This window comes from Hermetia illucens, chromosome 4 (genome assembly GCF_905115235.1).
Source record: "Hermetia illucens chromosome 4, iHerIll2.2.curated.20191125, whole genome shotgun sequence".
NCBI lineage: Eukaryota > Metazoa > Arthropoda > Insecta > Diptera > Stratiomyidae > Hermetia > Hermetia illucens.
In genome coordinates this window covers 52,898,146-52,923,074 of record NC_051852.1, presented here as the reverse complement: position 1 = coordinate 52,923,074, position 24,929 = coordinate 52,898,146, and the positions used below count along the sequence as shown (strand labels likewise).

The 24,929-nt window shown below is 42.4% G+C and overlaps 1 protein-coding gene across 2 annotated transcripts in view; it reads left to right on the top strand.

The window, feature by feature from the left end:
- LOC119655900 (CLK4-associating serine/arginine rich protein) overlaps positions 1-24,929 on the top strand; it is a 29,947-nt gene that overhangs the window by 4,418 nt on the left and 600 nt on the right. For both annotated transcript variants that reach the window (XM_038062056.1, XM_038062055.1), the window contains 6 exons: positions 8,032-8,129; positions 8,210-8,379; positions 8,431-9,772; positions 9,840-9,954; positions 24,675-24,750; positions 24,808-24,913. In XM_038062056.1, coding sequence (XP_037917984.1) covers positions 8,032-8,129; positions 8,210-8,379; positions 8,431-9,772; positions 9,840-9,954; positions 24,675-24,750; positions 24,808-24,913 — 1,907 coding nt within the window. The remainder of the gene's footprint in view (positions 1-8,031; positions 8,130-8,209; positions 8,380-8,430; positions 9,773-9,839; positions 9,955-24,674; positions 24,751-24,807; positions 24,914-24,929) is intronic.

The window sequence follows — 24,929 nt, the reverse complement described above, 5'->3', positions numbered from 1 at the left end:
CCTACTTCCAGATCTTTCAGTTATTAAGTGTTCTCCCAGATGCCTCGAGCTACTTTGCACAAGTGCCGGACATTATTCCGGGTCGTGTATAGAGGTTTTGTCATACTCCTCACAAAACTTACAGGCAGTGTCCGTAGATATCCCTAGCTTGGCCTAGGTGATAGTTTAGTAGGCAGTGACCATTGAGAATTCCCACTATGATTCGGAGGTTCTTCTTGGTGAGGTTTAAGCAATCCTTTGTGCGGATGAGTTCGTATCCCCCAATAAGCACCTTGGAGTGCTCCATCTCTGGTAGGCCCGCCCAGTATAGTTCCCTCAACCGTTCCTCTTCATTTCTTAGAGTCATAGCCATGAAACCGTTTCCGATTCCACAGAAGAGTTCTGGCCTGTGTAAAGGCGTCCCTGCTCCCAAGGCTAGTTCATCCGCTGCCTCGTGGCATTCCAACCCAGCATGGCCTGGAACCCAAAGTATCCAGAACTTGTTGGACGAGCCGAGTGTATTCAGTCTCTCAAGGCATTCTCACACCAATTTAGAGTTCACCTGGTTGGACCTAAGTGCCTTGATCACTGCTTGGTTCGTTTGGAGATTAAAGGAGGCACATTTGCCTATGGCGTATATTTCCGCATGGAATATGCTAGTGTAACTGCAAAGTACATTTTCCTTGAACCAATGACACCGTGATTGTGTGTCCGTGTCCGTGTCCGGATAGCTGAGTGGTTAGAGCACAAGGCTGTCGTATGGAAAGTCGCGGTTCAAATCTCACTGGTTGCAGTGGAATTTGTATCGTGATTTGACGTCGCATACCAGTCGACTCAGCTGTGAATGAGTACCTGAGTCAAATCAGGGTAATAATCTCGGGCGAGTGTAATGCTGGCCACATTGCCTCCAACAGTGTTAGTGTAGTGTACTTCTCTAACACACTTCAAGGCCCTGATCCAATATGGATTGTTGTGCCAACGATTATTCTTATTATTATAATGGCACCGGCACTCGCTGCCTCTGCTGTGAAGGATCTGTCAGTGTACAAAGTAATCAGCTGGTGGTTTAAGCCATATGTCGCAGCCACGCTCTCCCAGTTTGCCTTGTTACTCCAATCGTAAGCAATATTTGTAGCCGTGCGAATTTTGTCGCCAGATACCCGGCTTGTAATTCCGCTGAGCGTGATTCAACTACTTTGAATAAAAACCAAACGATTGCACGATTTGGTTGACCATTTCGTGAAGAGCAGCGTTTACTGTTGAGAGAATGCCATGTTTCAAACGCTTATAAGGCCTCAATTCGCGCGCGATTTTTGGCCTGAGGGCCAGACAGGAACGCGTTAAGAAACGCCCGGTGGTGAGCGGCTTTGAGCAGGAACCGACAGCAGAACTTTACCATACCCAAGAACTCTCTAAGGTCTTTGGCCGTCTTTGGCAACAGAAAGCTTGCGATCGCTTACACTTTGTCTGGGTCGGGTTGTATGCCGTCAGGGGTGATTGAATGACCTAGAAATTTCACCTACTTCTGGAGAAACGGTAAGAACTAGGTCATTAAAAAAGGAGGCATTGAAAAATGCACTCAGGATGTGTCAAGTGCTCAGGCTTGGTGGAAGATGAAACCAAAATGTCAACCGAATAGACAAAACAGAAGTCCAAGTTTCGTAGTCCAGATTGGATGAATCTCTGGAAGATTCGCGTCGCATTGCACAGGCCAAAGGTCATCCGTGTGAACTCGGAAGCATCCGAAAGGGGTGTAAATTGTTGTCATTGGAATATCGTCGGGATCTACAGGGATTCGGTGGTAAGCGCTGGCGAGATCCGGGATCGAGATTATACTTGGCTCTCCACTCTTCCTGTTTTTTTTATAAATGACCTCGCCTCCATCCTCACCTGTTCGTGTTTACTTTACGCAGACGACCTTAAATTATTTGCCTCTGTTTCGTCTCCACTGGACTATGCTCTCTTGCAGTCCAGCCTTGATAATGTAATCCGTTGGTGTTCAGTCACCAAGCTGATACTGAATGTCAGCAAATGTTGCTGAATGTGCTATTCGCTTAAACCCTCCCAATATCCTTTTTCTTGTCTCCTGGTGGACAACCCCTTTCACTTCTGACCTCCTTTCAAGACCTGGGTGTAATATCCGACCCTAAACTTCGTTTCAATTCTCACTTCGTTTCCATCATCAATAGAGCTTCCAAAATGTCTGTTTTATCCCAAGTTTCTCCTTCGATTTTATCTCAATTCAGCCCTCATTAACACTCTTCAACTCCCTTATCAAAAACATCCTTGAATATTGCTATGTAGTCTGATCCCCCTTCCTCATCCGTGACTGTCGCGCTCTTGAAGTTGTACAACGCAAATTCACCGGATCATCTTTTACAAAAAGAACCCCCCACGGATTCACTGTCCGTCACGACCCCGCACCCTCAATCTCCCTTCCCTGCAGCAACACCTTATCTTCCTTGATATGCATGTGTACCCTTTTAAAATTCTGCTATAACCTGATGAACTACTCACGTAGTGCGGACATTTTTGAAGTACCCTTCGCAGAGCCCGAAATTTACTTTCACTCCCCGCTCCGGAGGTTATGGCGGTCCTACAACGTCCTACAGCTTGGGTCTTTTGACTCTGTCTCCTTCTTTAGTTTTAAGCGTAAGGTAAGCCATTTACTTGCTCCTCCCTCTGAAGATAATATGTAACAAGGAATTTGTTTTCTGTATATTGTCTGAACTAAATAAATAAGTTACAGTTCGCTAAATAGTGCGCAAAGTCTTGCATGAGTGGAAAGGGTTACCGGTCCGGAGTCGTCTGAGCATTCAGCCGCAAGATCGCCATTTGGCATTGAGTTTGGGGACCACATGGAGTGCAGATGACTGCTGTTGGAAGGTTTGCATACACACCGCTTAATTAGTTCATTGAATTCTTCCCACGCAAAAGCGAGCTTCTGGGTTGGTAGAGGATGTACTTTCGAAAAGATTAGGGAACCAGTAGTGTTAATGTGGTGCTGAACATCATGCTTAACTGATTAAGAAATACTGTAGTCTGTTGTGTTGTTGCGACGGATGCCACAGCATATCTCATTGGTCGACTCTCATTGACGACGACGAGTAGCTTAAAAGGTGGAGATAACACTTCACCATGGGTCAACCACATAATTTACCGGAAAACCCTCCTTAAGTTAATCCATGGTGTACATCAGCGTAGGCGATATTATAGGACATAACCCTGAAAAGTTTGAAGGTTAACAAAGTTAACAAAGTTATCGAAGGTCAAAGTTTGGCAGTTCAAGTAAATTCATTGCACCCTAAGACGTGTATAATGTCATCGTCATATAAAGTGAACTTATATGAACAGCGGGGTCCATGGATACGTGTTGGTTTTCTTTTTTTGGCTTTCTTTTCGTCACATGTATATCAGTGTCAATTAATCGAGCTAGACATGTGTGTGTATATGTACATATAGCGCTAATAAAGCTTGCGGGGAATAACCAATATAATAAACATGTGTGTACCTGGTTGTCAGCGATTTTTAATTTACGTGCACGGAGTAAAGTGGAAATGCGTGAAGATGCAGTAGATCAGATTAGATACGGATATATATGTGCGCCTTTCGATGCATGCATCGTCATGCGGTAATACGCAATGTTTATATATTTAGAATAAACACAGTATTTATGTCGTTGATATGTATGTACATATGTGTATTTTGGAGTTTGGCAAAATATGACGGAATATTTTGTATTCTTGTCCGGGTAGCTGAGTGGTTAGAGCACTAGGCTACCGTACGGAAGGTCACGGTTCAAATCTCACTGGTGACAGTGGAATTTGAATCGTGATTTGACGTCGGATACCAGTCGACTCAGCTGTGAATGAGTACTTGAGTCAAATCAGGATAATAATCTCGAGCGAGCGCAATGCTGACCACATTGCCTCCTACAGTCTACTGTAGTGTACCGTTACGGTCTTGAATGAAGTGCTCTAACACACTTCAAGGCCTAGATCCAATATGGATTGTTGCGCCAACGATTATTATTATTATTATTTTGTATTCTTAGCTATATACGAATGGAAAATCGTACATAGAGAGTTTCTCACATAAGATGAACGCAAAACCTGTAACACCCGATGCGCTCAGCTTCCGGAATCCCGACTTGTTTCATTTAGTTCCGCACCACCTAACCTCCTCAGCTATTTTTCAAAAATTGAAGATAAGTGTTTATTTAAAGATTTTTATGTTTTGAATATAAAGAGGACAGTTTGAATATAAAGTTGAATATAAAGAACTTTTCGAAATGTGGGACAAAAGTAAAAATAATGGGCTTGATTCTGTTGCATTTCTCCGAATTTTTTTCATTACAAAACGAGTTCGAGGATTCAGCAAAGAGACTGAAGCAAAAATTATTCTTTCGAAAATAAAGCATAAATGGGAGAATGCAATGTACGCTGGGCCTTGAATAGCTTTTCCGCATTTTTGTGTAAATGTCGGGATCATACGTCGCTTGATCTAGCTAGCAATTCACTACCACAAAAATAAAAGGTCCAAACATCTTCAAAACAAAAGTATAAATTTGTTATTTGCCGCAAAAGTTCCGATTGGGACATCATATGATTATCTTCCGCCTATTAGTTACAGATTCATAATAAAACAAGTCAGAGATCGGAAGCTCGGCGCTTCAGGTATGACAAGTTTTGTGTATAGCACATGTAAGAATACGATTCCATTTGTATTCAATTAGTAATCCTTGGTGTATACGAATTTAGTTTGTCAAAGTGTTTAAAGTGATACTGGCATTCTATGCTGTATTTTGATTTACTATTCGTTAATAATAGTATGATTCCCTTCAAAATTTTTAGTATTATGGCCTATATTGTGTCCGGACAGTTGAGTGGCTATTGTAAGGAAAGTCGCGGTTCAAATATCACTAGTTGCAATGGGATTTGTATATACGAATACCAGTCGACTCAGCTGTGAATGAGTACCTGAGTCAAATCAGTAATAATCTCAGGCGAGCGCAATGCTGACCACATTGCCTCCTACAGTGTACTACTTCAAGGCTCTGATCCAATATGGATTGTTGCGCCAACGATTATTATTATTGTATTTTAAGATTTGCCAATACAATCCTCGAACGAATTTTCCAGTAGAATTCGATAATTTTTTAATGTGCTATTATTACCTTTCTTTGGACAGGGATCGATATGAGATTTGCTACCGATGTCAAATCCAAGCAAAGTATTAATCTCCCACCGCCTCCATCGTGGTATCTGTTTACTCTGGGCTGTGAACATCTCAAACGAAAATTTGATTCGGCGTACGGGCCAGGCACCGCTAGATGTATTGATTAGATGGCGAAATCGGCCGTGGACAGGTCACACTTTAAGAAAGAGTAACAACTCCACTGCAGGCCATGCCTTGCGAAAGGATTGACTATCCCGGAATAGTCGACAAATGGTTGGCCTTAGAAACGCATGTCGCAGAACAGTAAAGAACGAATCTGGTTGAGAAGACCTGTAGGGACCTGAAGTGTATTTCCATGAATCGGTAACGATGCTCATAGGCGTCGTGGACGTGGTATGCACTATTTAGAGGATATTGGCCACCATAAATTCTGATGACTGAGTCGCCTTAAGCTAAATGTACTAAATTGGTTAAAGAAAAATCTTCCAGCTCTAGTGAATTTAGTGAAATCACATAGTCAAGAAGCCGCTTTACCTTAGGTCGAGAATCTAACTTTGGCTATTCCATTCTTAAATTTTTGTGATCGACTCACGCTACCGTTCGGCGATAATTAATCATTAAAGAAATGGACAGACTAGTTCGAAATTAATTTTTGGTATAAAAGGAACCATTGAGCCTTCCCAATATTGCCCGGGATAAACCCCCAAACCGCCATCGATATTTATGGATATTATAGCCTAATTCATTCATAGTTCTCAATTACCCCTGAATGGAGCACAGCGTGCGACCATGACGCCATGTTTTATGGCTTAGTGAAATGTTTTTTCGGCAGACCTTCCTGAGAAAGTTAAACTTCTTATCCATTGTTCGGTTCAGCTCGTCACATTTTGGGTAATCCTATGTTGCTCTGATAATAGCTACTAGTTTCTCTGCAATGCTCCTCCTGCGTAGAGCCGTGATCCGAAAGGTGCAAGTGAACCTAGAGAGAAAATCGGCCTGCTTGTCAATCAAACCTTCGAGTTGTGCTTTGATATCCATCAGGATTATTTTCCAATCGTATATACGTCGTCAATAGGCATTAGCACAGATTAGTGGTAATGCACAAAATCAATAATCTAAACGTCTTTGCTTTCAAATGCGCGTTTCCCTTTAACAATCAGTCGCGTTTCCCTTTTACAACTAGTCGGCACGCGTGAAATATCGGACGACATATATACAAGAATAATGTAATTCTCTAGGGCGCTTTAAACGTTCTCGAGAAAAGTTTACTAACAATTGCTGGCACCGGATGCTCTAGTGAGCATACGTGCACCCCATCATTACAAATGTCGTGTTAGCTCTTAGGAACGTAATCGAGGTTCTGCCCGAATTCGATCTATCGTCGGAACAGTCATCAACTGTGGATTAGTTTTCAAACCGGTTGGAAGCTCTTTGCTAGAGCTACATAAAAAAAAGTTGGAAGATTGTCGATTTTATTTTAGTGGGAAAGTATACGGTCCGACTTTTCGTACTACCGGAACGATGCCTGCATGCACATTATAATGATGAGCCGAAAACTGCAGGACCATCATACATATATGTGCTTTCGGTGGACGAAGTGAACTTAAAGATTCCGCTATCATGAAAAACATCAGAAACGATTTATGTTGTATCCCTCAGAAAGCTACCGCAATTACGGATTCTGATCTGATCTGGATGCAATCGTGAAGCTTTCAAACTACCATCCAGCGTATCAAGCAGAGGATGCAGGGATCATCATCTAACGATCGTTTTTCTTCACTTGCGTATTGCGCCCACTGCTCCTCGCATGGTTGGAAAACTTCAATCCCAAGCACTACGAAAAAATTTGCAATGGACGCAAATCATTATTCATTTACGATAAGGAAAAGGTGAAAGCAACACTTCATGACTTCACTTCTAAGAATTCGAAAGAGGGTACCCATCTCCAGTGTGACGATTGGAGGGGTACTTGCGTGCTTTCTACCGTGGTAAAGATAATAGCTAAAATAATTTTGCAACGTATTAAGGGAACCCTCGGAAGCTTGATCGACAGAGATCAGGATGATTTTCGCTCCGCTATACATCATCGATTTCGAGAAAGCTTTTGATAGCGTGAATAGTGAAATCGATTCCTTTGACTAACTTAGCACTGCCATATATCAAATCCACTCCTCTTCCTCGTGAACTGTATGGAGCTTTTAACATTCCGCGAAAACTTTGAGCAAACTCAAGAGCGCCGGCATAAAAACTCGCGCTATGATTTTCGGACGACGTTTTTTCGCGTCCGATATCAGAGCACTCTCCCACTCATCTTCGATAAGTGGAGAACTAGAAGGAAAATAACAGCTGTACATGGGGATACCTTTCATCTTCGCCGGTATAAGTCTCATTTCCGGGCGTTTTATTAATTTCTGAAGCCAACCTGCTGCTGCCCGCAATGTGTCGATTTAATTTTTTTCAGTTCCGCAATCCTTATTTATATAGTTGCCCACTTCGCATTTTCTAGCATTAATTTATGCTTTCACTATATATAAGGCGACACATAACTCAGACCTATTTATTCTCGTTTGGCCACTCCCAAAACGACCCAAGTACTGGGTTTCAGTGAATCAGTAGAACGTGCTCTTGTATTCTGCTCTATATTTGGTTCTGGATATCCACCTGGCCAATTTTGCCCTTACCTACCCACCTAGCGTTGATGTACGTCTATTTGCTCGCTCCTCCGTGTACATATCGTTCATATCAGAACCGCCCAACACAATGTCAGACATAGGAATTTCGCATAGTTTTTGTCTGAATGTGTGAATATGTTTATCATATGCCTTCTTCTCTTGACTATGTTTTTAAATAAGTTCACTTTTTTTGTTCTTCTAGAAGGCGGACCCTACACAATTTATGCAAATTCATGGACGTGGTTGCAAGATACACCTCGATCCAGCTGTGGCAGCTGCAGGAGATGGCGCTGCAATCATGCAAGTGATATTCGGTTTTGACGAACTCTACATTATTTTCAGCAAAGGTCACATAGCTTAACTTGGACTTCTATTTGCAGTGTTCCATGGCAAGGGCAAAAGGACAACTTGATTGATCGATTTGATGTTAGGGCCCATCTTGATTATATTCCCCCGCCTCCCAAAGTCAATGAATTGGAAGACATCAGTCCCGAAGAGCGTCACTGCAACTATGAACGCTACAGAATTTTAGCACAGAATGATTTTTTAGGTAAGAAAATATCACTTGTTTTGAATATGAAGCTTATATTATCGGCCATAGGCACTTCGGAGGAGAAGTTCTTACATCAGCTGCATTTAGACGAACAATTTGGTGCAAATGCGCACTTAGAAATGGATAAAATGGGATCTAAGAAAAAATCGGCGGCAGGAGCCGCAATAAGTTATTCTTATGATACATCAAACGACGTTACGCCTTTCAGTCAAATACATCCCATTCCTGTACCAGGACAAGCCGCTGATGCTGAAGCCGAATCCGACTCAGATTTAGACATGGATGTATCAATCGATGTTGGAAAATTGGACACAAGCCAAGCACACGAACTAAATGCCTGCGGTCGTAACTATGGAATGATGAGTAATGACTTCTATTCATTTTTAACGAAAGATGCTGACGAAGCAGATGCCCTGAAGATGGCCAGAGAGGAGGAACAAGAGAAAATCATGCTAAGTGGTCGAAAAAGCAGGAGGGAACGAAGAGCTCAAAGAGAAAAGCGCTTTTCCGGAAGACCTATGAGCCCTCCCAGTTACGCTGCGAAGGAAGATGTTAGCAATATCAACTGTAGTATGAATGAAAACGAAAGTGATTCGCGTTCACCGTCCCCAGAGAATTCAGGGAAGATTACTTTCATAACATCATTCGGAGGGGAAGATGAACTCCGACCACATTCCAAAATTTCAATTAACCTTAATAAGCGTGGAACAGTGAAAACGCCATCAGGATTGCAAAATCAAGTTACATATGCTGATAAGCTCAAAGAAAACTTATCGCAATTCGACAGTTTTAATGAAATCGCGAAGAAAAGTTCGCCACCGCGCAAACCAATGCAGTATATGCGAAATGCGAGCTCATCGCGTAGCAGAAGCCGTAGTAGATCTTACAGGCATCGATCCAGGAAACGTAGTCCCGCTGATCGATATTCTTCTCGTCGTCCCACATACAATTCTCGAAGGCGGGGCTACTCGCGAAATCGGTCGAGATCACGCTCCAGATCAAGGACCCGTTCCAGGTCAAGATCTCCAAAATATTCGAGAAATCGCCGTTCGTCCACGTCAAGCTCATCGTCCAACTCTTCACCTCAGCGGCAAACAGCAGCAAACTGTCGGAGGGAAGTGCTAACAAAACCAAAACCAAAAGACAGCATTTCCAACATTCAAGCTAGTAGTTCAAACCTCCAGAAGTCGCCGATAATGCCGACAGTTATATGTCCTGTACCGGAACCAAGTCAACCAACAGTACAAGTGCCTACTTGTGAGCCTGAAGTCGTAGCTGAAACTATGGAGGTTCCAATTAAACGTTATTATGGTCGAAAGCGTGACGGAAATTCTTCTTCAAGCGAGGAACTAACGGATTACGAAGGGAACAGTGGGGAAGAAAATTCAAAGTAAGTCCCCCTACATCTTCATAATCTTTCAGAAACTCAAATTTTGATTTTTTCTTTAACTTGCCAGCGGTGATAAATCCAGCCAACCCTCGTCCAAAGTTCATTCTACAGGAAGTAGTGGTCAAACTGGTAAAAATGTGCCCACAGCAACTACAAGTTATCCCTCTAGTTCTCAGCTCAAAGTCAGTAAGAAAAATTTTTATATTTTCAAGATTTTCAACGCAAATATTATGTTAGGGAATGGGGAAAAACCAGGAAAGATATATCTCTGATCAGTTGAATGGTATCAGAGTGAATTGTGTTTGTTAGGAGGAATCAGCTAGCAGGGCAAGTTAGGGAATTGGTGTGGTGGCGTTGCTTAAACTATAAATACTATAAATATTTCTGTAGGAATAGCTTTCTTAGATCTTTGCAAAACAGGTGGACTTATATCTTTTCGCACTTACATTGCGGGATGGTGATATTGTTCCATTTTCGTGTATAGAATTGTTCTGCCATTATTTGATAAGCATTCTAAGAAGAAATAGGCGCTGGTTTTTTAGAAAGGTTCGTAGGTCCATTTGCTGATTTGTCCCGTGTTTACTCTGTAGATCTACAGCGCTCAACAAAAGCAGAAGATGTCAATGGGAGTGCCTCATGCAGTTTGATAAGGAATTTGTCTTTTCATGGAATTGACATAACTTAAAGGAGCCAAGTCCTTTAACAAGTTCGCAGTTGACTGTTACCAAAAGGACAACTGAGGTATAGAAAAGTGTGAATTAAAGGCGTGCTAAATTCCGTGGTTTTAGCTGTGTGAGCAGGTGCATTGTCTTCATGCAGAATTACTTCTTCTGCAAAGCAGGCCTTTTCTCATGAATTTTCAAGTCGAGCTGGTTCAAAAGGTCACAGTAATAATCTTTTATTTAATCCTCCGATAAAATTTCATCACCAAACGTCAGTGCTTAACGCCCTTCTGTTCACGAACTCGATTCGATGCCGAAGATTCTTCACTCCTTCTTTCGATTCAGAATCCAGGTCTCATCCATCCATCCTTAAACGTTCCAAATGTTGCTAAGGAAGTCGTATTCGGACGCGTTTTTGTTCTATTGTTAAAAATTGCGCGCTTAATTGGCTGAAACCCAAAATATTACTTAAGACATGGCTTAAATTCCCCGCAACTAATTCTTTCTGTGTCAGTCGCCGATTTTCCAAAATCATATCCGGTTATTTTCTCAATTTGATGCCCTTTTTGGGCGTTCTGTACGTGAATCCTCTTCAAGGCTTATACGACCTCTTTTAAATTCATCAGCCCCTTGTAAACTATTGTTTTCGAAAGAGCAGATTCTTCTAACACATCTACCATCGGTATAACTCTCCATTGGCCTCAAATCCCACTGATGTACCAAAACAACAAATTCCAATATCCTTTAAGTCAATGAGATTTCTATTATTCATCGAATACGCATTTCGGCAGCCACGTATTTAAGATTTTGGTGAAGAAAGCAGCAAGTGGCTTACGAAATACGTATTCGGAGAATTCGGCGCATTCAATCTCATTAAAAGCAAAAATGATCTCATTTGAGTTTTAGAAAGCGAGATCCAACACTATGGAAGTATGGAAAAAGAAAGTAGTCCAGCAGTGTTTAAATTATCGGCCGATCCAAGTTCTTTCCCATCTCATGAAGATTTTTGAACGCCTTCTTGACAATCGTATTCACGGCACCGTTCAAATGACCGTGAATCAATCTATCAAACGGACCTCAACCCAGCACTCAAAACAGCCTTTTTTAAATTAAAAAATCGTGCATATTTAATAAAAATTGTCAAATTTATTCCATTCAAAGTATCGGCCACCGCTAGCTACACGGTTTTTTCTATCTTTCTGCCAATTTGTGGATGCCCTACCAGTAGAATCATTAGTCCTTTGAAGCTAACCATGCTTCGAGCCGAAGTTCTGCTCAGCCAGCGCGTGTCCCATCAATGCAAACAAGTGGGAGTCAGAAGGAGTCAAGTCTGGTGAGAAGGGAGGTATGACATCACAGCGAAGTGCAGCAATGGTGCCCCTGATTGGTTTTGATATGTGTGCCGGGTCGTTGTCATGTTGAAAAATTATCCTTTCGTGTCTGGTGTCCCTTCTGGTCGCTTTTCAAACAATGCATGATTTAAATTGATCATTTGCTATCGATAGTATTGCATACCCACAGTTTCGCCAGGTTTTAGAAGCTCATAATACATCACACCCTTGTGATCCCACACGCAGAGCATTGTTTTCTCTTTAAAGCGATTTAGCCTTGCAATCGATGCTGATGGTTCATGATGACTGATGAGTTTCCGTTTAGGATTCTCGAAATAAATCCATTGTCCATCCCTCGCCACGATTCCATGGAAAAAAACGCTTTCTTTCGTGCCTTGCGAATTTCACAAGTGGTTTTTCGTTTTTCTTGCTGTCTTTCGTTCAATCCATGCGGCACCCATTTTCTGCACTTTTAACCGTTTCCCATGGCCCACACGTTTGAACGTAAGGAGATGGTCACTTGAGTCACATTCGATTGTTCTGCGAGGTGTTTTTAAGTTTTGAGTGTCATCGTCATCGAGTTTCGCATGTCGAAATTGCCACTTTTGAATCGTCGAAGCCACTCTTTGCACTGTGTTTGGGGTAGAGCTAGCTCACCGTACACCTCCCCCAACAAACAATGACTTTCAGCAGCACATTTCTCTTCAAAAGAAACAAGTCGGGAAACCGGAAGCTGGGCGCCTCAGGTATGAAAGGTTTTGGTTGCTTCTTGTGTGAGTATATTTGAGCGTAGAACTATCCCATTTGTACGTAGGCCGTTAAGAATATGCATTTAGCATGTCAGATTTAGTACTTCGGGTTGTAAATTTACACGGTAAAGACAACTTTGAGCTACTGTAACTTTGTTACTAATAGTATGATTTTGATCAAACTTGGAGATAATATGCTTCATATTATATTTTATACTACTACCAAATTTTATAACTCTGAGATAAACTTAAGTGGGGTTTTACTCAATTTTCCCAAAAATATGGTAATATACTATTATTAACTTAATTTGAACAGATATCGATATGCAGCGTATTTTGAGGCCTGGGCACCATATAGAGGCAGCTTCATGATTTTTTTCAGATTTTTCCGTTGGGTAGTTTCTCAGACTGGGTCCGTTAAAGAAATCATCAATTTCCACCCCTCCCACTCCCCGCCGAAAAGTACTAATTAAGATCTTTCATTTGATACCCCACATGACTATATTTGGTAAAAAAATTTTGACACCCCCTTTTACATGTATGGGGACCCCCCCTAAATCTCAACGTGGGAGGATATCACTCACTGCATGTCTGGGGGTCCACAGGTCCCACCTTCGTTTTGCAAACAAAACCTTAAAAAGGTTCATGAACATCTCCGCAAAATCACAATTCCTGGTAGCGAATCCGATATTTTCAAACCGATGAGAAACTATGCTGTCGTACGAAGCCACCAATGGTGTGTGTTATCTATTTTTAATAGATGTCAAACAGCAAGAAAAATTAACAGACTACTACAACCATCTATGTACGAATAGCTACGACCATCTATGTTGTACTTTATTGAAGACCGTAACCAGACACTAAAAGATTACATTACCCTGTAGGAGGCAACGTGATCAGCATTGCGCTCGCTCGAGATTATTACCCTGATTTGACTCAGGTACTCATTCACAGCTGAGTCGACTGGTATCCGACGTCAAATCACGATACAAATTCCACTGCTACCAGTGAGATTTGAACCGCGAACTTCCGTACGACAGCCTTGTGCTCTAACCACTCAGCTATCGGGACACTCCTGGTACATAGGATTAGTTAAATAAAGTACAAATTCTTTAATTTTAACGAATGAAATACTGATAAAACAAAAAAAAAACAAATGAAAATGCACACTTGCGATGTTTGAGTTGGTTGAACGTCAACCTCCCGATCTTGTTCTGCTGGATGTGAATCTCCGCCAAGTAGAGCGCTGGAAGAATGGATAGCAAAAATTTTCAAGAAATTCGCCAATTATTTTACAGATCTCAGACGTTTTTTCCGTCACGTTTTCTCCTTTCTTTTGTGGAAGAGCTGGAAGCTGATTTGAAAATTTACCGTCCGGTAGTAAAACAGTCCTATTTGGAGCTATTAGGCGTAAATCCAAACTAAATTATATTTAACACCCTCGACGAAAAATGTCATTCTTAATTAGTAAGACCATGTCGATGCGTGATGGTCAAGTTCCAGTTAGATTGATCTGCTTGCCCAGGGTTTGAATCCTCCTTTCTCATTGATGTTTGTGTTCGTCTTGGTACTGTCCCGCTGCTGTAAACTTACCACTTGCCCAAGATTAATGTGATGAAGGAAGACTACACACAGGAGATCCCAACCTAAATCTTGTATTTGTTTAACAAAAAAAATCTTTCGTTCCGATTCAATGGCCTTTGCCGGATGCATTTTTATGTACATCTTTTTTTATAAACATTGGTACTTTAGTTCTTTTTTTTTGGTTTCCAAATTATGGGTTGACTTCGTGACCTGAACATGTTTTACATGAATTAGAAGTAATTAACATCCTAACATGTCAAAGTCAATACAAGGATATTTACATGTTATAGTCAGCAATCCATCTTAAAAATATCACTCCAATTTGACACATGGATTGAATATACATGCAGAAAGAACTGACACAACAATTCATGTAAAATATGTTCACGTCACGGAGTCAGCCCATAATTCGGAACCGAAAAAAAGAATTCATGCCTAGCCATCTGCCTGCTAACTCCCCACATCACCATTCCCAGTGTGCGCTGAGCTTGTTCAACCATGCATGCGGAAATCAGTGCCGCTACATCATTCGCGTATTCGACCAGATGCGATTCATCAGGCATCTCGTGCCGTAGCAGACGTTCTAAAAGTCCGGACAAATGATAGATCCTTGAGCCGTTCCCGATGTGATCTTCATTTTGGGTTTTCGTTCTCGGGTTTGATATAGCAGGGAGCGGTTCTTTAAATAGTTTCTCAATATCCGCAAAGGTGGTCTGAAATATGGAAACGATTGTTCAGCACCTCAAGCGTGTGACACCACCTCGAGAAATTGAAGGTGTTTCTTACGTCCAGCGTCACAAGGGGCACCACTCATTGACAGTGGCGACGGTATGCCTCAGCCAAGTTCACCGCTTGGATCATTTCCTCAATCGCATGAATTGTGTAGTCTCCCGCAGCCCGTATTGTGTCTTTTCAATCAGCATACTGAGAGGAGGTTTTGTGCTGACAGCGCCTCGGGGTCGTTTTTGCCCTTAATTATCAAGACAAGCCTCGCAAACTTCCAACGGAAAGGGAAAGTTTCCAATAGCGTTATAACTGTGAAACCCAGGGTATATATTAGCGATCCTAAATTATTTGGGTACATTTCGTCTCTAGCGAAAAGTATTCTCGTTCACCTCTGAACTGTTTTTTTTTTTTTTGGGGGACTAGGGTAGGTGAATGCGTTTACGCACAGAGTGTTGGACTCCCGCAACAGCACGCTGGCGGACTACCAACTAAACACCTCCCTGTCATCAGGGAACTAGCCTGGAACCGTTTCACACATTACTTCGGGCTAGCCCTCCCGCTCTCCCGGCTTTGGGAGCCTTCAAGTCAGGGAATTCCTTTCACCAACGGGAGGGGAGGGGAGGAAGGGAGTTGTTGTTAGTTCAGGGAACCCCTTACCGTCCGATCCCTCTGCCGGTCGAGTTCAATCTTCTTCGTAGTAAGAAGAGCCCGAACATAATGCGCAATACGATTCCAGCTGCCAGCGCTCTTCAGCATCTCTCTGACAATGTTGTCTGGAGAGAGCTCCCCTGTGTCTGCATAAAGCTGCTGGCGGAGGCCGTCCCACCTCTCGCAAGAGAAAAAGGTGTGTTCAGCGTCATCCGCCACTCTATTGCAGCACACACAATCAGGAGATCGCGCCTTCCCAACCCTGTGCAGGTAAGACTGAAAACTTCCATGCCCACTTAGAAGTTGAGTAAGGCAGTAATCAATCTCACCGTGCTTTCTGTTCAACCATGGGTCTAATTTGTCGATGAGCTGCGCAGTCCACTTGCCCCTTGGCTCATTTTGCCAAGAAAGGGTGCGTTGACGTTCTTCACGGGCAACCACTTCTCTTAAGTTTTGACCCTTACGGCGATAGATAGCTTTGCGCTCCTTGGCAAGGAGGGTAATGGGGATCACTCCCGCAATCACCATCACAGCCGGTTCGGAGGCGGTGCGATAAGCAGACGCCACTCGCAAAGCTCCCCGCCTCTTACACCAGTTTGTAAACTTCCGCCGGGATGCCATCAGGACCTGGCGCCTTCCTGTTTTTCATAGTGAGAACCGCTTCTTCGAGTTCTCCCATTGTGAAAAGGGGGCAATCCACGACGCTTTCCGCGCTATTTACATCAACCCGTACAGGGTGTCTGGGGAACAATCTGGTCGGTGCTCAATATGCAGGGCTTCCGCAGAGCCCCGATTTTCCGAGTGACAAGCTTATAGCCAAGTCCCCACGGGTCATTATTCACCTCATTAACAAGATTTTGCCAGCCGCGAGCTTTGCTTTTATTTATAGCGCTGCGGAGTCTCCTTTTTGCTGATCTATATTGTGCCTTTATGGCACATGCCTCCTCGTTGGCGTACAAAGGTTGTGCCAAACGGCGGACCTTATGACACTCCTTCCGTAGGTCGGCAATTTCTGCCGTCCACCAGTACATAGAAGGCTTGTCGCGCCTGGGGCCTCTCCGGGGCATGGAAGCCTCACACACCGTGGTTATCAGATTCATCACTGAATTTACCACGGTGTCAGCTGCGACACCACCACCCCCCGAAGTGCCCCCCAGCGCGGCCCTACCTGCTCCAAGAGCTTCGACGAACTTTCCGATGTTCACCTTCGCGACATTCCACGCGCAGGGGGAACGTCGTGTTGGCGCTCGCCGGCAAGTAGCGTCAAACACTTCGAACGCAATGTACAGATGATCACTTGCCTCTGAACTGTTAACGTATACGTTGACGTAGATTGTGCTCGTTAGTAACAGTTGTGCACGTATTTTTCCGTTCGTGTTGTTATGGGCTGTGACTTTTGCCCTTGGAAGAATCTTCCTATCTGCAATTAACTAATTTGTTTCGTGGTTGTTTTCGATACTATCAATATCATCATTTTTGTTAGCTCTGCTATTATACCATCGACTCCAGACTGGTTCTTCAATTAATGAATTGCACCAGCAGTTTTTGGTTGGTTGGTGACAGCATCAGTATTCCATCTTCTGTTAATCGTATCGCCAATTCACTCAGCTGATTGTGCGCAATTCATCAAAGAATTCTACCCATGGCTCAAATATGCCCATCCGATTGAAAAACGGATTCCGCTCTACATCATAGGAAGAGACGCAACATGGTGTACTGACGCACACTATTTACGCTTTGGTGAAACTCTCGCGGCTTCTGTTTGCCTGGACCTGTTCTATCTGTAAAGTTCATTTTTCAGTTCGGCCAAGTTCCCGATGATCTTTGTGGCGTCTCCGGTGGGACGATAACATTTCCTTCTGCGGTAATGTTAGGATGATATGTGGACAGAGCATCGTCTAGCTTATATGTAGTTCGGGCTTTATACAAGAAAACGTGTGGTTCCCTTTCTCATTGCCGTCTAATCAATCCGTTAATGTGCGTGTCTCTTTAATAAGTTTGAGTTTTGAAGAGGAGAGGCTGGGGCCAACTAGACTGTATAAATACAGTGTCGCGACGAGGAGGTGATAGATCTTTACTAGAAGAACTAAGGTATCTTATAGCAGGAAATATTTTGAAGTTTTGTTGCCTTGAGTGGTGGAATTCGTAAAATAATAAAAAAACGTTTGTCCGATCATGCCATTTCCAACAAAGGAGTATATTTTCTCCCGGTGAAATGAATTGTCCTGCAATGGGCAATCACATTTCACTAACCCCCACTATTTCGATTTTGCCTCTCTGCATATCTGTTTTCAACTATTCTTTTTCTTGTTTAGGAATTGAAGAGTCCTAAGTTCCCTTGATGTCGAACCAGGCCAAATAGAGAGCAACTTACTCCCATGTTTGTTTTTTTTGCCCACGGACCCCTCTCGGCCCTGGTACCAATCTGTAAACCGTCTTACATTACATTATTATTATGTTTTAATCTTGTGATGCATAGATTGGATAATTTTGTTTTTTCCTGTCCTTGAGGTATAAAGTCGGTTCAACTTTCCTTCAAGCGTAACTAGCTTAACCACCTCCAGAACCACGGTATTACTTGCTGGCGCAAAGCGATCCGGTATTGGCTATATTGACTTGAAATCCGAAAGATTCCAACAATTACTGTTTATCCCGATCCATGGGAGAGTTCTCAGCAAAAAATAATTGATGAAATGATTGAATTGAAACAGACAGTACTATTTGATGTGGCGGAAGCAGGGATAACAGCGGGTCACCGTTGATGTATGTCACAGAACAGTTGAAGTGGTATGTGAAATTCGGGAAACCGTAACGATATTTGAAGCCCATATTCAAGAACAAAAGCGATGGGCCCTAGCTTTGTATATTGTTCATAGCACTTCTTTTATCTCAATAACCTTATCATCTCCAGCAATGCGTTTTTTCGATTCTGGTACTTCACCAAAAAAATAACATGCCAGCTATGCATTCATTTCAACAGAGCCTCGAAAACACATGTCCAGTCGCGATGATATGTCATATGTCATAATCAAAAACATGTCAAACGATGTCAAGTAACCAAATCCATAGGCTTTCAATGAGTTTCGACAAAAATTGCATCATTATCATCAAGAGAGTTTCCTATCATTTCTTTAAGTAGTACACCTGAAGGGTTTGTACTTTCTCCTGTTCGGAGGCTTGTCGTCTGGAAGATAATTGCCTTGCAGTATGTATTGGGACCGGCAAGTTCTAACTTATCGCCACATACGCACAAAAAGCCTGTTAGTTGTCAAGACGGGTCCGTATCCGTGTATATTATTAATGGTGCTATCCACACAATAGCAATATTGAGCAGAAATGGGTGTAGAAAAAAGCTGGCGGGTCGGGAAATCAAAGAAATTTAGCGTCTCGAGTAGGTGTTTGTAGTTCCTATAATACTGTCAGCTGCAGGTATTGTACTTAAATCCCTCACGACTTCCCTTGATGCCCTGGGATACAGCATGGTTCAAACCATGCAAAAATACAGAACATGTGTGAAGGTTTCATCACCCTCCTCACAGTAGACAGTGTACGTTGATATCCCTAGTTTCCCCAGGTGATAGATAATTCAACCTGCAGTGATCAGTTAGTATTCCTACTATGATCTGGAGGCCTTCTTGGTAAGGTTTTCGAGCACTTGGGTCCGTATTATTGTGTAAAACAAAACCTTATTAAAATCGGTTTACTGTCTGTCTGTCCGTCACACACATTTTTCTCGGAGACCGTTATAGCGATTGACACAAAATTTGGTAGAAAGGTGGGAACTGTGAACACCCACGCATACAGTTATATTCGTTTATGTTCAATTTAAGGCGGGGTCCCCATACATTCAAAAGGGTGGTGTAATTTTTTTTTCACCAAATATAGTCATCTGAGGTATCAAATGAACGCCTCGGTTAGTACTTAGCTAATCTTAGTTTTTACATTTGTTGCAAAGGTGGGGAGTGCGAGGGGTCGAACGTGATCATTTCTTTAACGCGCCCATTCTTAGAAACTACCCAACCGAAAGATCTGAAAAAATCAGGAGTTTGTGATTATATGGTGCCTAGGCTCCGAAATACCTTCCATACCGATATCCCTTCAAATAAAGTTAATAATAGTATATTGCTATAATTTTTAGTAATTGGCCGCAAAACCCCCCTTAAATTCATCCTAGTACCACGAAATTTTGCAGCAATGTAGGCTATAAAAATAGTACCATGTTTTGTGGAATTCGCACTATTACTGACAAGGTTATAACAGGTCAAAGTTGTCGATTCTTAACAAATTCAAGACTATGAACGTCAATATCACCCGAAAGTGGATAATCTCACATAATATATGTATATATTACATGCTAGTAGGGTTTAAGCCGTATGCCGATGCCATGCGCTCCTAGTTTGCCCTCGTTAATATGAGTAATTCGGAATGCCGCCTAGAAAGAATATCTATTCCTTCGATTAAGGCAGCTCCACGTATCACTGGTAATCCCGGACATTTTGAAGATCGCCGTCCTTGTCTGCATCTGCATATGCACATGGGAAGGAGTCAATCCTAGAAAGACCTTCAGGGATGCTGTCTTTGAAGTTTGTGTAACTTTCTCGCTGTCGTGGAACATCGAAAACTCGCGATTTTCTTTTTGCTTAATTGGTTTATCCCATGCTCTGACGGCGCACTATGAGTATGTGCAAAAATTTCGCGCAGAATACAAACAAATTTTGCCATCAATGAGTTCTACGTGTAGTGTAGTATGGAATCGAAAGTTGTGAGAAAGGAGTCTTCGAAATTCTCTTGTTTCAACTTCAACGAGCCATTACATAGATGTACATATGGGTGGATGAAAAGATGTTGTTAAACGAAATCATATTTTTTTTGGTATAAGCCTGGAGAGAGCCACTGCTATTTATGTCCACATAGAGAACTCTTGTTTAATAATGGCGACATCAAAAGATGTTTCTGCACAGTACCATTAAGGCAATCAACTTATCCCAATTTACCGCTTAGTTTGGTTTACTTCAGAGAGATTATGCGGGACCCAAACACCTGGTCTGCTTCGTTGGCTGGTCTGCTGCAAATGTTCTTGGGTGGTTGATTCCAAAAGTTTGAAAAATAGAAGTTGCTGCGTCTCAACTTCGCCACTTGTAAGACCTCACCGTCTGTCTGATGGTGGAAAGCGATGCGAGCAGTACTTCCTGAAGAAGAGGATATGGTCAACATAATCAAAAGCTTTGGATGCAATTTCTTTGGTAAGGGATTTACTAACAAAGTTGGTCAACTCCAATAAGTTAGTTACGGTCAAGCGTTTCTTTTGATACCCATATTGCTCCTTCGCAATGAAATGGCTGAAACTAATTGAAAGCTACACTTTGAAGTACTTCTCGAGAGCTTCAAAGGTAGCGCAAGTAAGCAGTATTGGGCAGTAGTTTTCAGTCAATAAGAGATTACCTTTTTTGCGTAGGATTATAGGAGCCTTTCCACTTATATGGAGGTGTACCTTCGAATAAACCTTTGGTATAAATTAATAGAGAAGGGAAACGTGTTGTTTACATTTTTTTATAAATAGATTAGAAAGACAATCCTGCCCTATGAGTTGGGGCTTAAGAATACACTCAGTCTTGTTTGTTTGTTGTAACAATTGACTAAAATGGATTGAAAGTTCCACCGATATAAGCTGGACATTCTGAGCCTAAGCGAACTAAGATTATGGGGAATACTTATCTCTCTTTTTCGGCAATGTGCTTTTTTGTCTGGAAAGCCGAGTGGTAGCAGATACGATCTAGTGTCGGGTTGTTTCTAACGATTATCGCAAGGCGTGCTCTCTGTACCTAGGAGCCAGTTTTTGACAGACCTCTGAATGCAAGATTGGAGGTTAAGGAGCATCACAATTGTACAGTTCTATGAACCAATAGAGACTTCCGATATAGTGGAAAAGGATGTTTTCTACGAGTAATTATACGCAGTTCGGGGAACCTTCCTAAAGGTAAAAGTGTAATCTAAACGCCAACTCGAACCAAACACCGTACGAGCAATTAAGTCGGCTGTCTCCTGGATGCGCGCAATAAGAGAGAAGCTGCCTCGAAAGGGATCATCATCTGATGTTCGCTTGCCTGTTGCGTCTGCTAGTTTTCGCAGGGTTATGCCCCCTAAGTTCAACATCGACAGCTTATATGATCCAACTGTTACTTGACAGTAGGAGGGCTAGCTACACTGAGAATACCGATGAGTATTGGGCCGTCATCAACAATGCTCTTTTCTCGTCATATGATCTCGCTGGCTACGGAATCATGGAAGCAGATCGATTAATGGAAGAGTTTGAAGGTTTTTTTACCACTGCGGGTGATGGTGGGTGTGATGCGCTCGAACTCCGATACCGAGCGAAGTCACGAGAAGTCCAGCGTAGTGTGCAGTGTGACAAAAAGAAATTTTTTATTGTGCTGGTAAGCAAGCGGTTGATGGCGCAGAATCCAATGATATTAGAAGTGTATACCATCCCAGAAAGAGTTTGCATGCGACCGCAAATCTTTCGATGATCCTGTGAAAGATGTTAACGGTCGATTTCTCATCTACGATGACGAGCAACTGAAAAGGTGGAAGCACCACCACGGTCGGTAACCATATCATATCCCGTCCGTGAAGTTCCGATTCTTGTAGATGAGATAACCAGTCACCGTAACATGCAGATACGGATTGTTCCACCCAGCAGATGCAATCAAACGGAGTGAAGCCGCTGGGTTTGACGGTCTCCCCTCAGAGCTGTTTATCCCTCTACCTGTAGTTATGCTACTTCCACTCGTACGGAAAACTTGGAAATCCGAGACCTTTCCGATTGAGTGGAAGGAGGGGATGATCGTTAACATTGCAAAGAAAGGTACCCTTTCCTGAATATAACGATTGGAAGGTAATCTGAGACAGCGGGAAGCTGCTGCAAAATAATAGCTAAAGTACTTCTGAAATGCATCAAAGAAAATTTCGAAACCTTGATCGACAGAGAACAGGCTGGTTTCCGCTCCAAATCCTCTTGCATTGACCATATCAATACCCTACAGATCATTTTGAAACAGGAATTTATATCTTCGATTCACCTGCTCGTAATCGATTTCGAGAAAACTGTCTATAGTGTGAGCAGGGAGTGTATCTGGAATGCTCTATGGAGGAGGGGTATTCCGGAGAAACAAATAGCTATTATCATAGCTACATACGATGGCACAAAATGCTTTCTCGAGATAAAATCTCAGGAATTTGAGGTCCAAATTCGAGTCCACTTGGGTTACATCTTTTCTTATTTCTTCTTGTTATCGGTGATGTTTTTCATGCTGCCTTGTCCGAAGGACGTGGAGGGGTTCAATGGACGATGATATCTTCCTACAAACACCTCGATTACGCTGATAACATCTGCTTTCTTTCTCACCGGGCCGGACTCCCGATTTACACTAATAGGCTTAGTATCGAAGGTATAGATCAATTTGCATAATCTAGTAAGCGTGGTTTCTGCTGACGGCGGACCGAAGTGGATTTTTCCCAACGCATTGGCAGTGCTAGATCGTTTTCGTTGCCCTGTCTAAAATTTGGAAATGCAGTTATGACAACACCAAGATGAAGTTAAGAGTATTCTATGCAAGTGTTCTTTCTGTGTTGCCTTCGTTAGCACCTGTCTATGTCGTATCTTCGAAGTACGCTGCCTGGAAACTATCACAAACGAAAAAATTGGTCGGTGCACAGTCCTGGCACCCGTATTTGTTGTGATCGGAAGTGGCAGTGGCTATGCCGCACATTAAGGAGGAGCGATAATTCCACTGCTGGCTACGCCGTGCATTGGAATACACTCTCCTAAGGTGACCGACGAGTGGGTCGCCTCAAAAGCACTTGGTGGAAGACAATGGAGGAGTGTGGGCGTCTCAGGAAATCATGGAAGAGCTGAAGCGCATTTCAGGTAACCGCGAGCAATGGCGCATAATTGTGATCACGCGCTATACACCACCACGGGGTAAATGGCAACCATATGTATCAACATCTCAACATCACAACAGCAATTAATATCAACTTGTCGATGAGAAATTCAACAATAGCATGGTTCAGAAGAGGAATAAGAAGCCGAAAAAGAGTATTGGAAGTATCGGAAGAGGGAAGGTGGGCGGAGTAGATGGTGATGTTGGAAATATCGCCACTGCTTTCCGAATGTCTAATGTACTTCGGTGAAAATCGCAATTGTTATATCACTTGGAAGCACACAATACTGTACACTTGCTCCTGTCCCTTTATTTGGCCTCTCAGTTAAGAGGATCCGGAAAATAGTAAAAGATTTGATAGCAGACTCCGAAAACTATTTAGTATAAATAAATATTCACTTGCCCAGAACTTTACATTCTTATTTTTCTAATGTAAACCACTTGTACAATGTGTATACTCACACTAGATACGATTCGCAAGGCATTTCAAGATGAAGCAAACCATTACCGAGCCGATAATACATTCCCCCATAATCAAAAACCTTAAAAGGAGCACTACCAATCGACAGAGACGAATGAGCACCTCGACTTTATGGACTATTAGCACTACCTCCACGAGTAGCTTCATTATCGAGGATCTCATACTGCAAACCCATCGCCACGAGGCCAGATTCTTGATAACATCCTCGAGACGATTCCATTCTCTGTCCAGTATTCTTTGCTCGACGTTCGGTTTGTGTCGGGTGTCTTCTCTGTTGTATTTACCAATTGCCTTCTATCAGCAATTTGTTCGTTTCCGAATGATTTCACGTCACAGGGCGTGTTCTTGTTTATATGAAGAATTGAAACTAAAATCACATCACATGGAACGAGCTTCGCATTGAAACACACAACACAGTCTTGCTAGGCATCGTTTTTCTAGTTACCTTTAGACAATTGCATTCTGCTCAACTGTGTTAGACTCTTTTCCGGAATCTCCAGGTTTGGTGCTGGTTACCGCATAGCTTAATGTGAATATCTTCTGGACAACGTGTGGTCCGGTTTTTTCTCTATCACCATTTTCACTCATCCATATAATCTGTCCTTTACTCGAGTTAGTAGATCATTCTTCCCCCATCTTTGCGAATTTTTTAGCATTTTGCTTCCAAGGTATAATTTTCGGGCATCAGTTGGGGGTTTGACCTCTTTTTCATAAAGGCCACCACACTCAAATGCTATTCATCTCCAAATCACTTTTATTCGCTAAGTCCTCTTTTCAGGGATCAATGGCAGGCGAGAAGCAAAATTTGCGTGATCGTTTGAAGCGAAAGATGCAGATATTACTCAACAAACAATGTAGGCTTGAACAGACGTGAAAGATGTATCAAAACTAATAATGAATTGCTTTCCTAGATAAGGCAGACAAAAAGGCTGAGATCGAAAGGACAGAAAGGCAAATGCAACAACAGCAGGAACGGGAAGATGAAATGCGCGAATTGGCTCTAAAATTACGAAAAAGGTAAAACCATTAACCA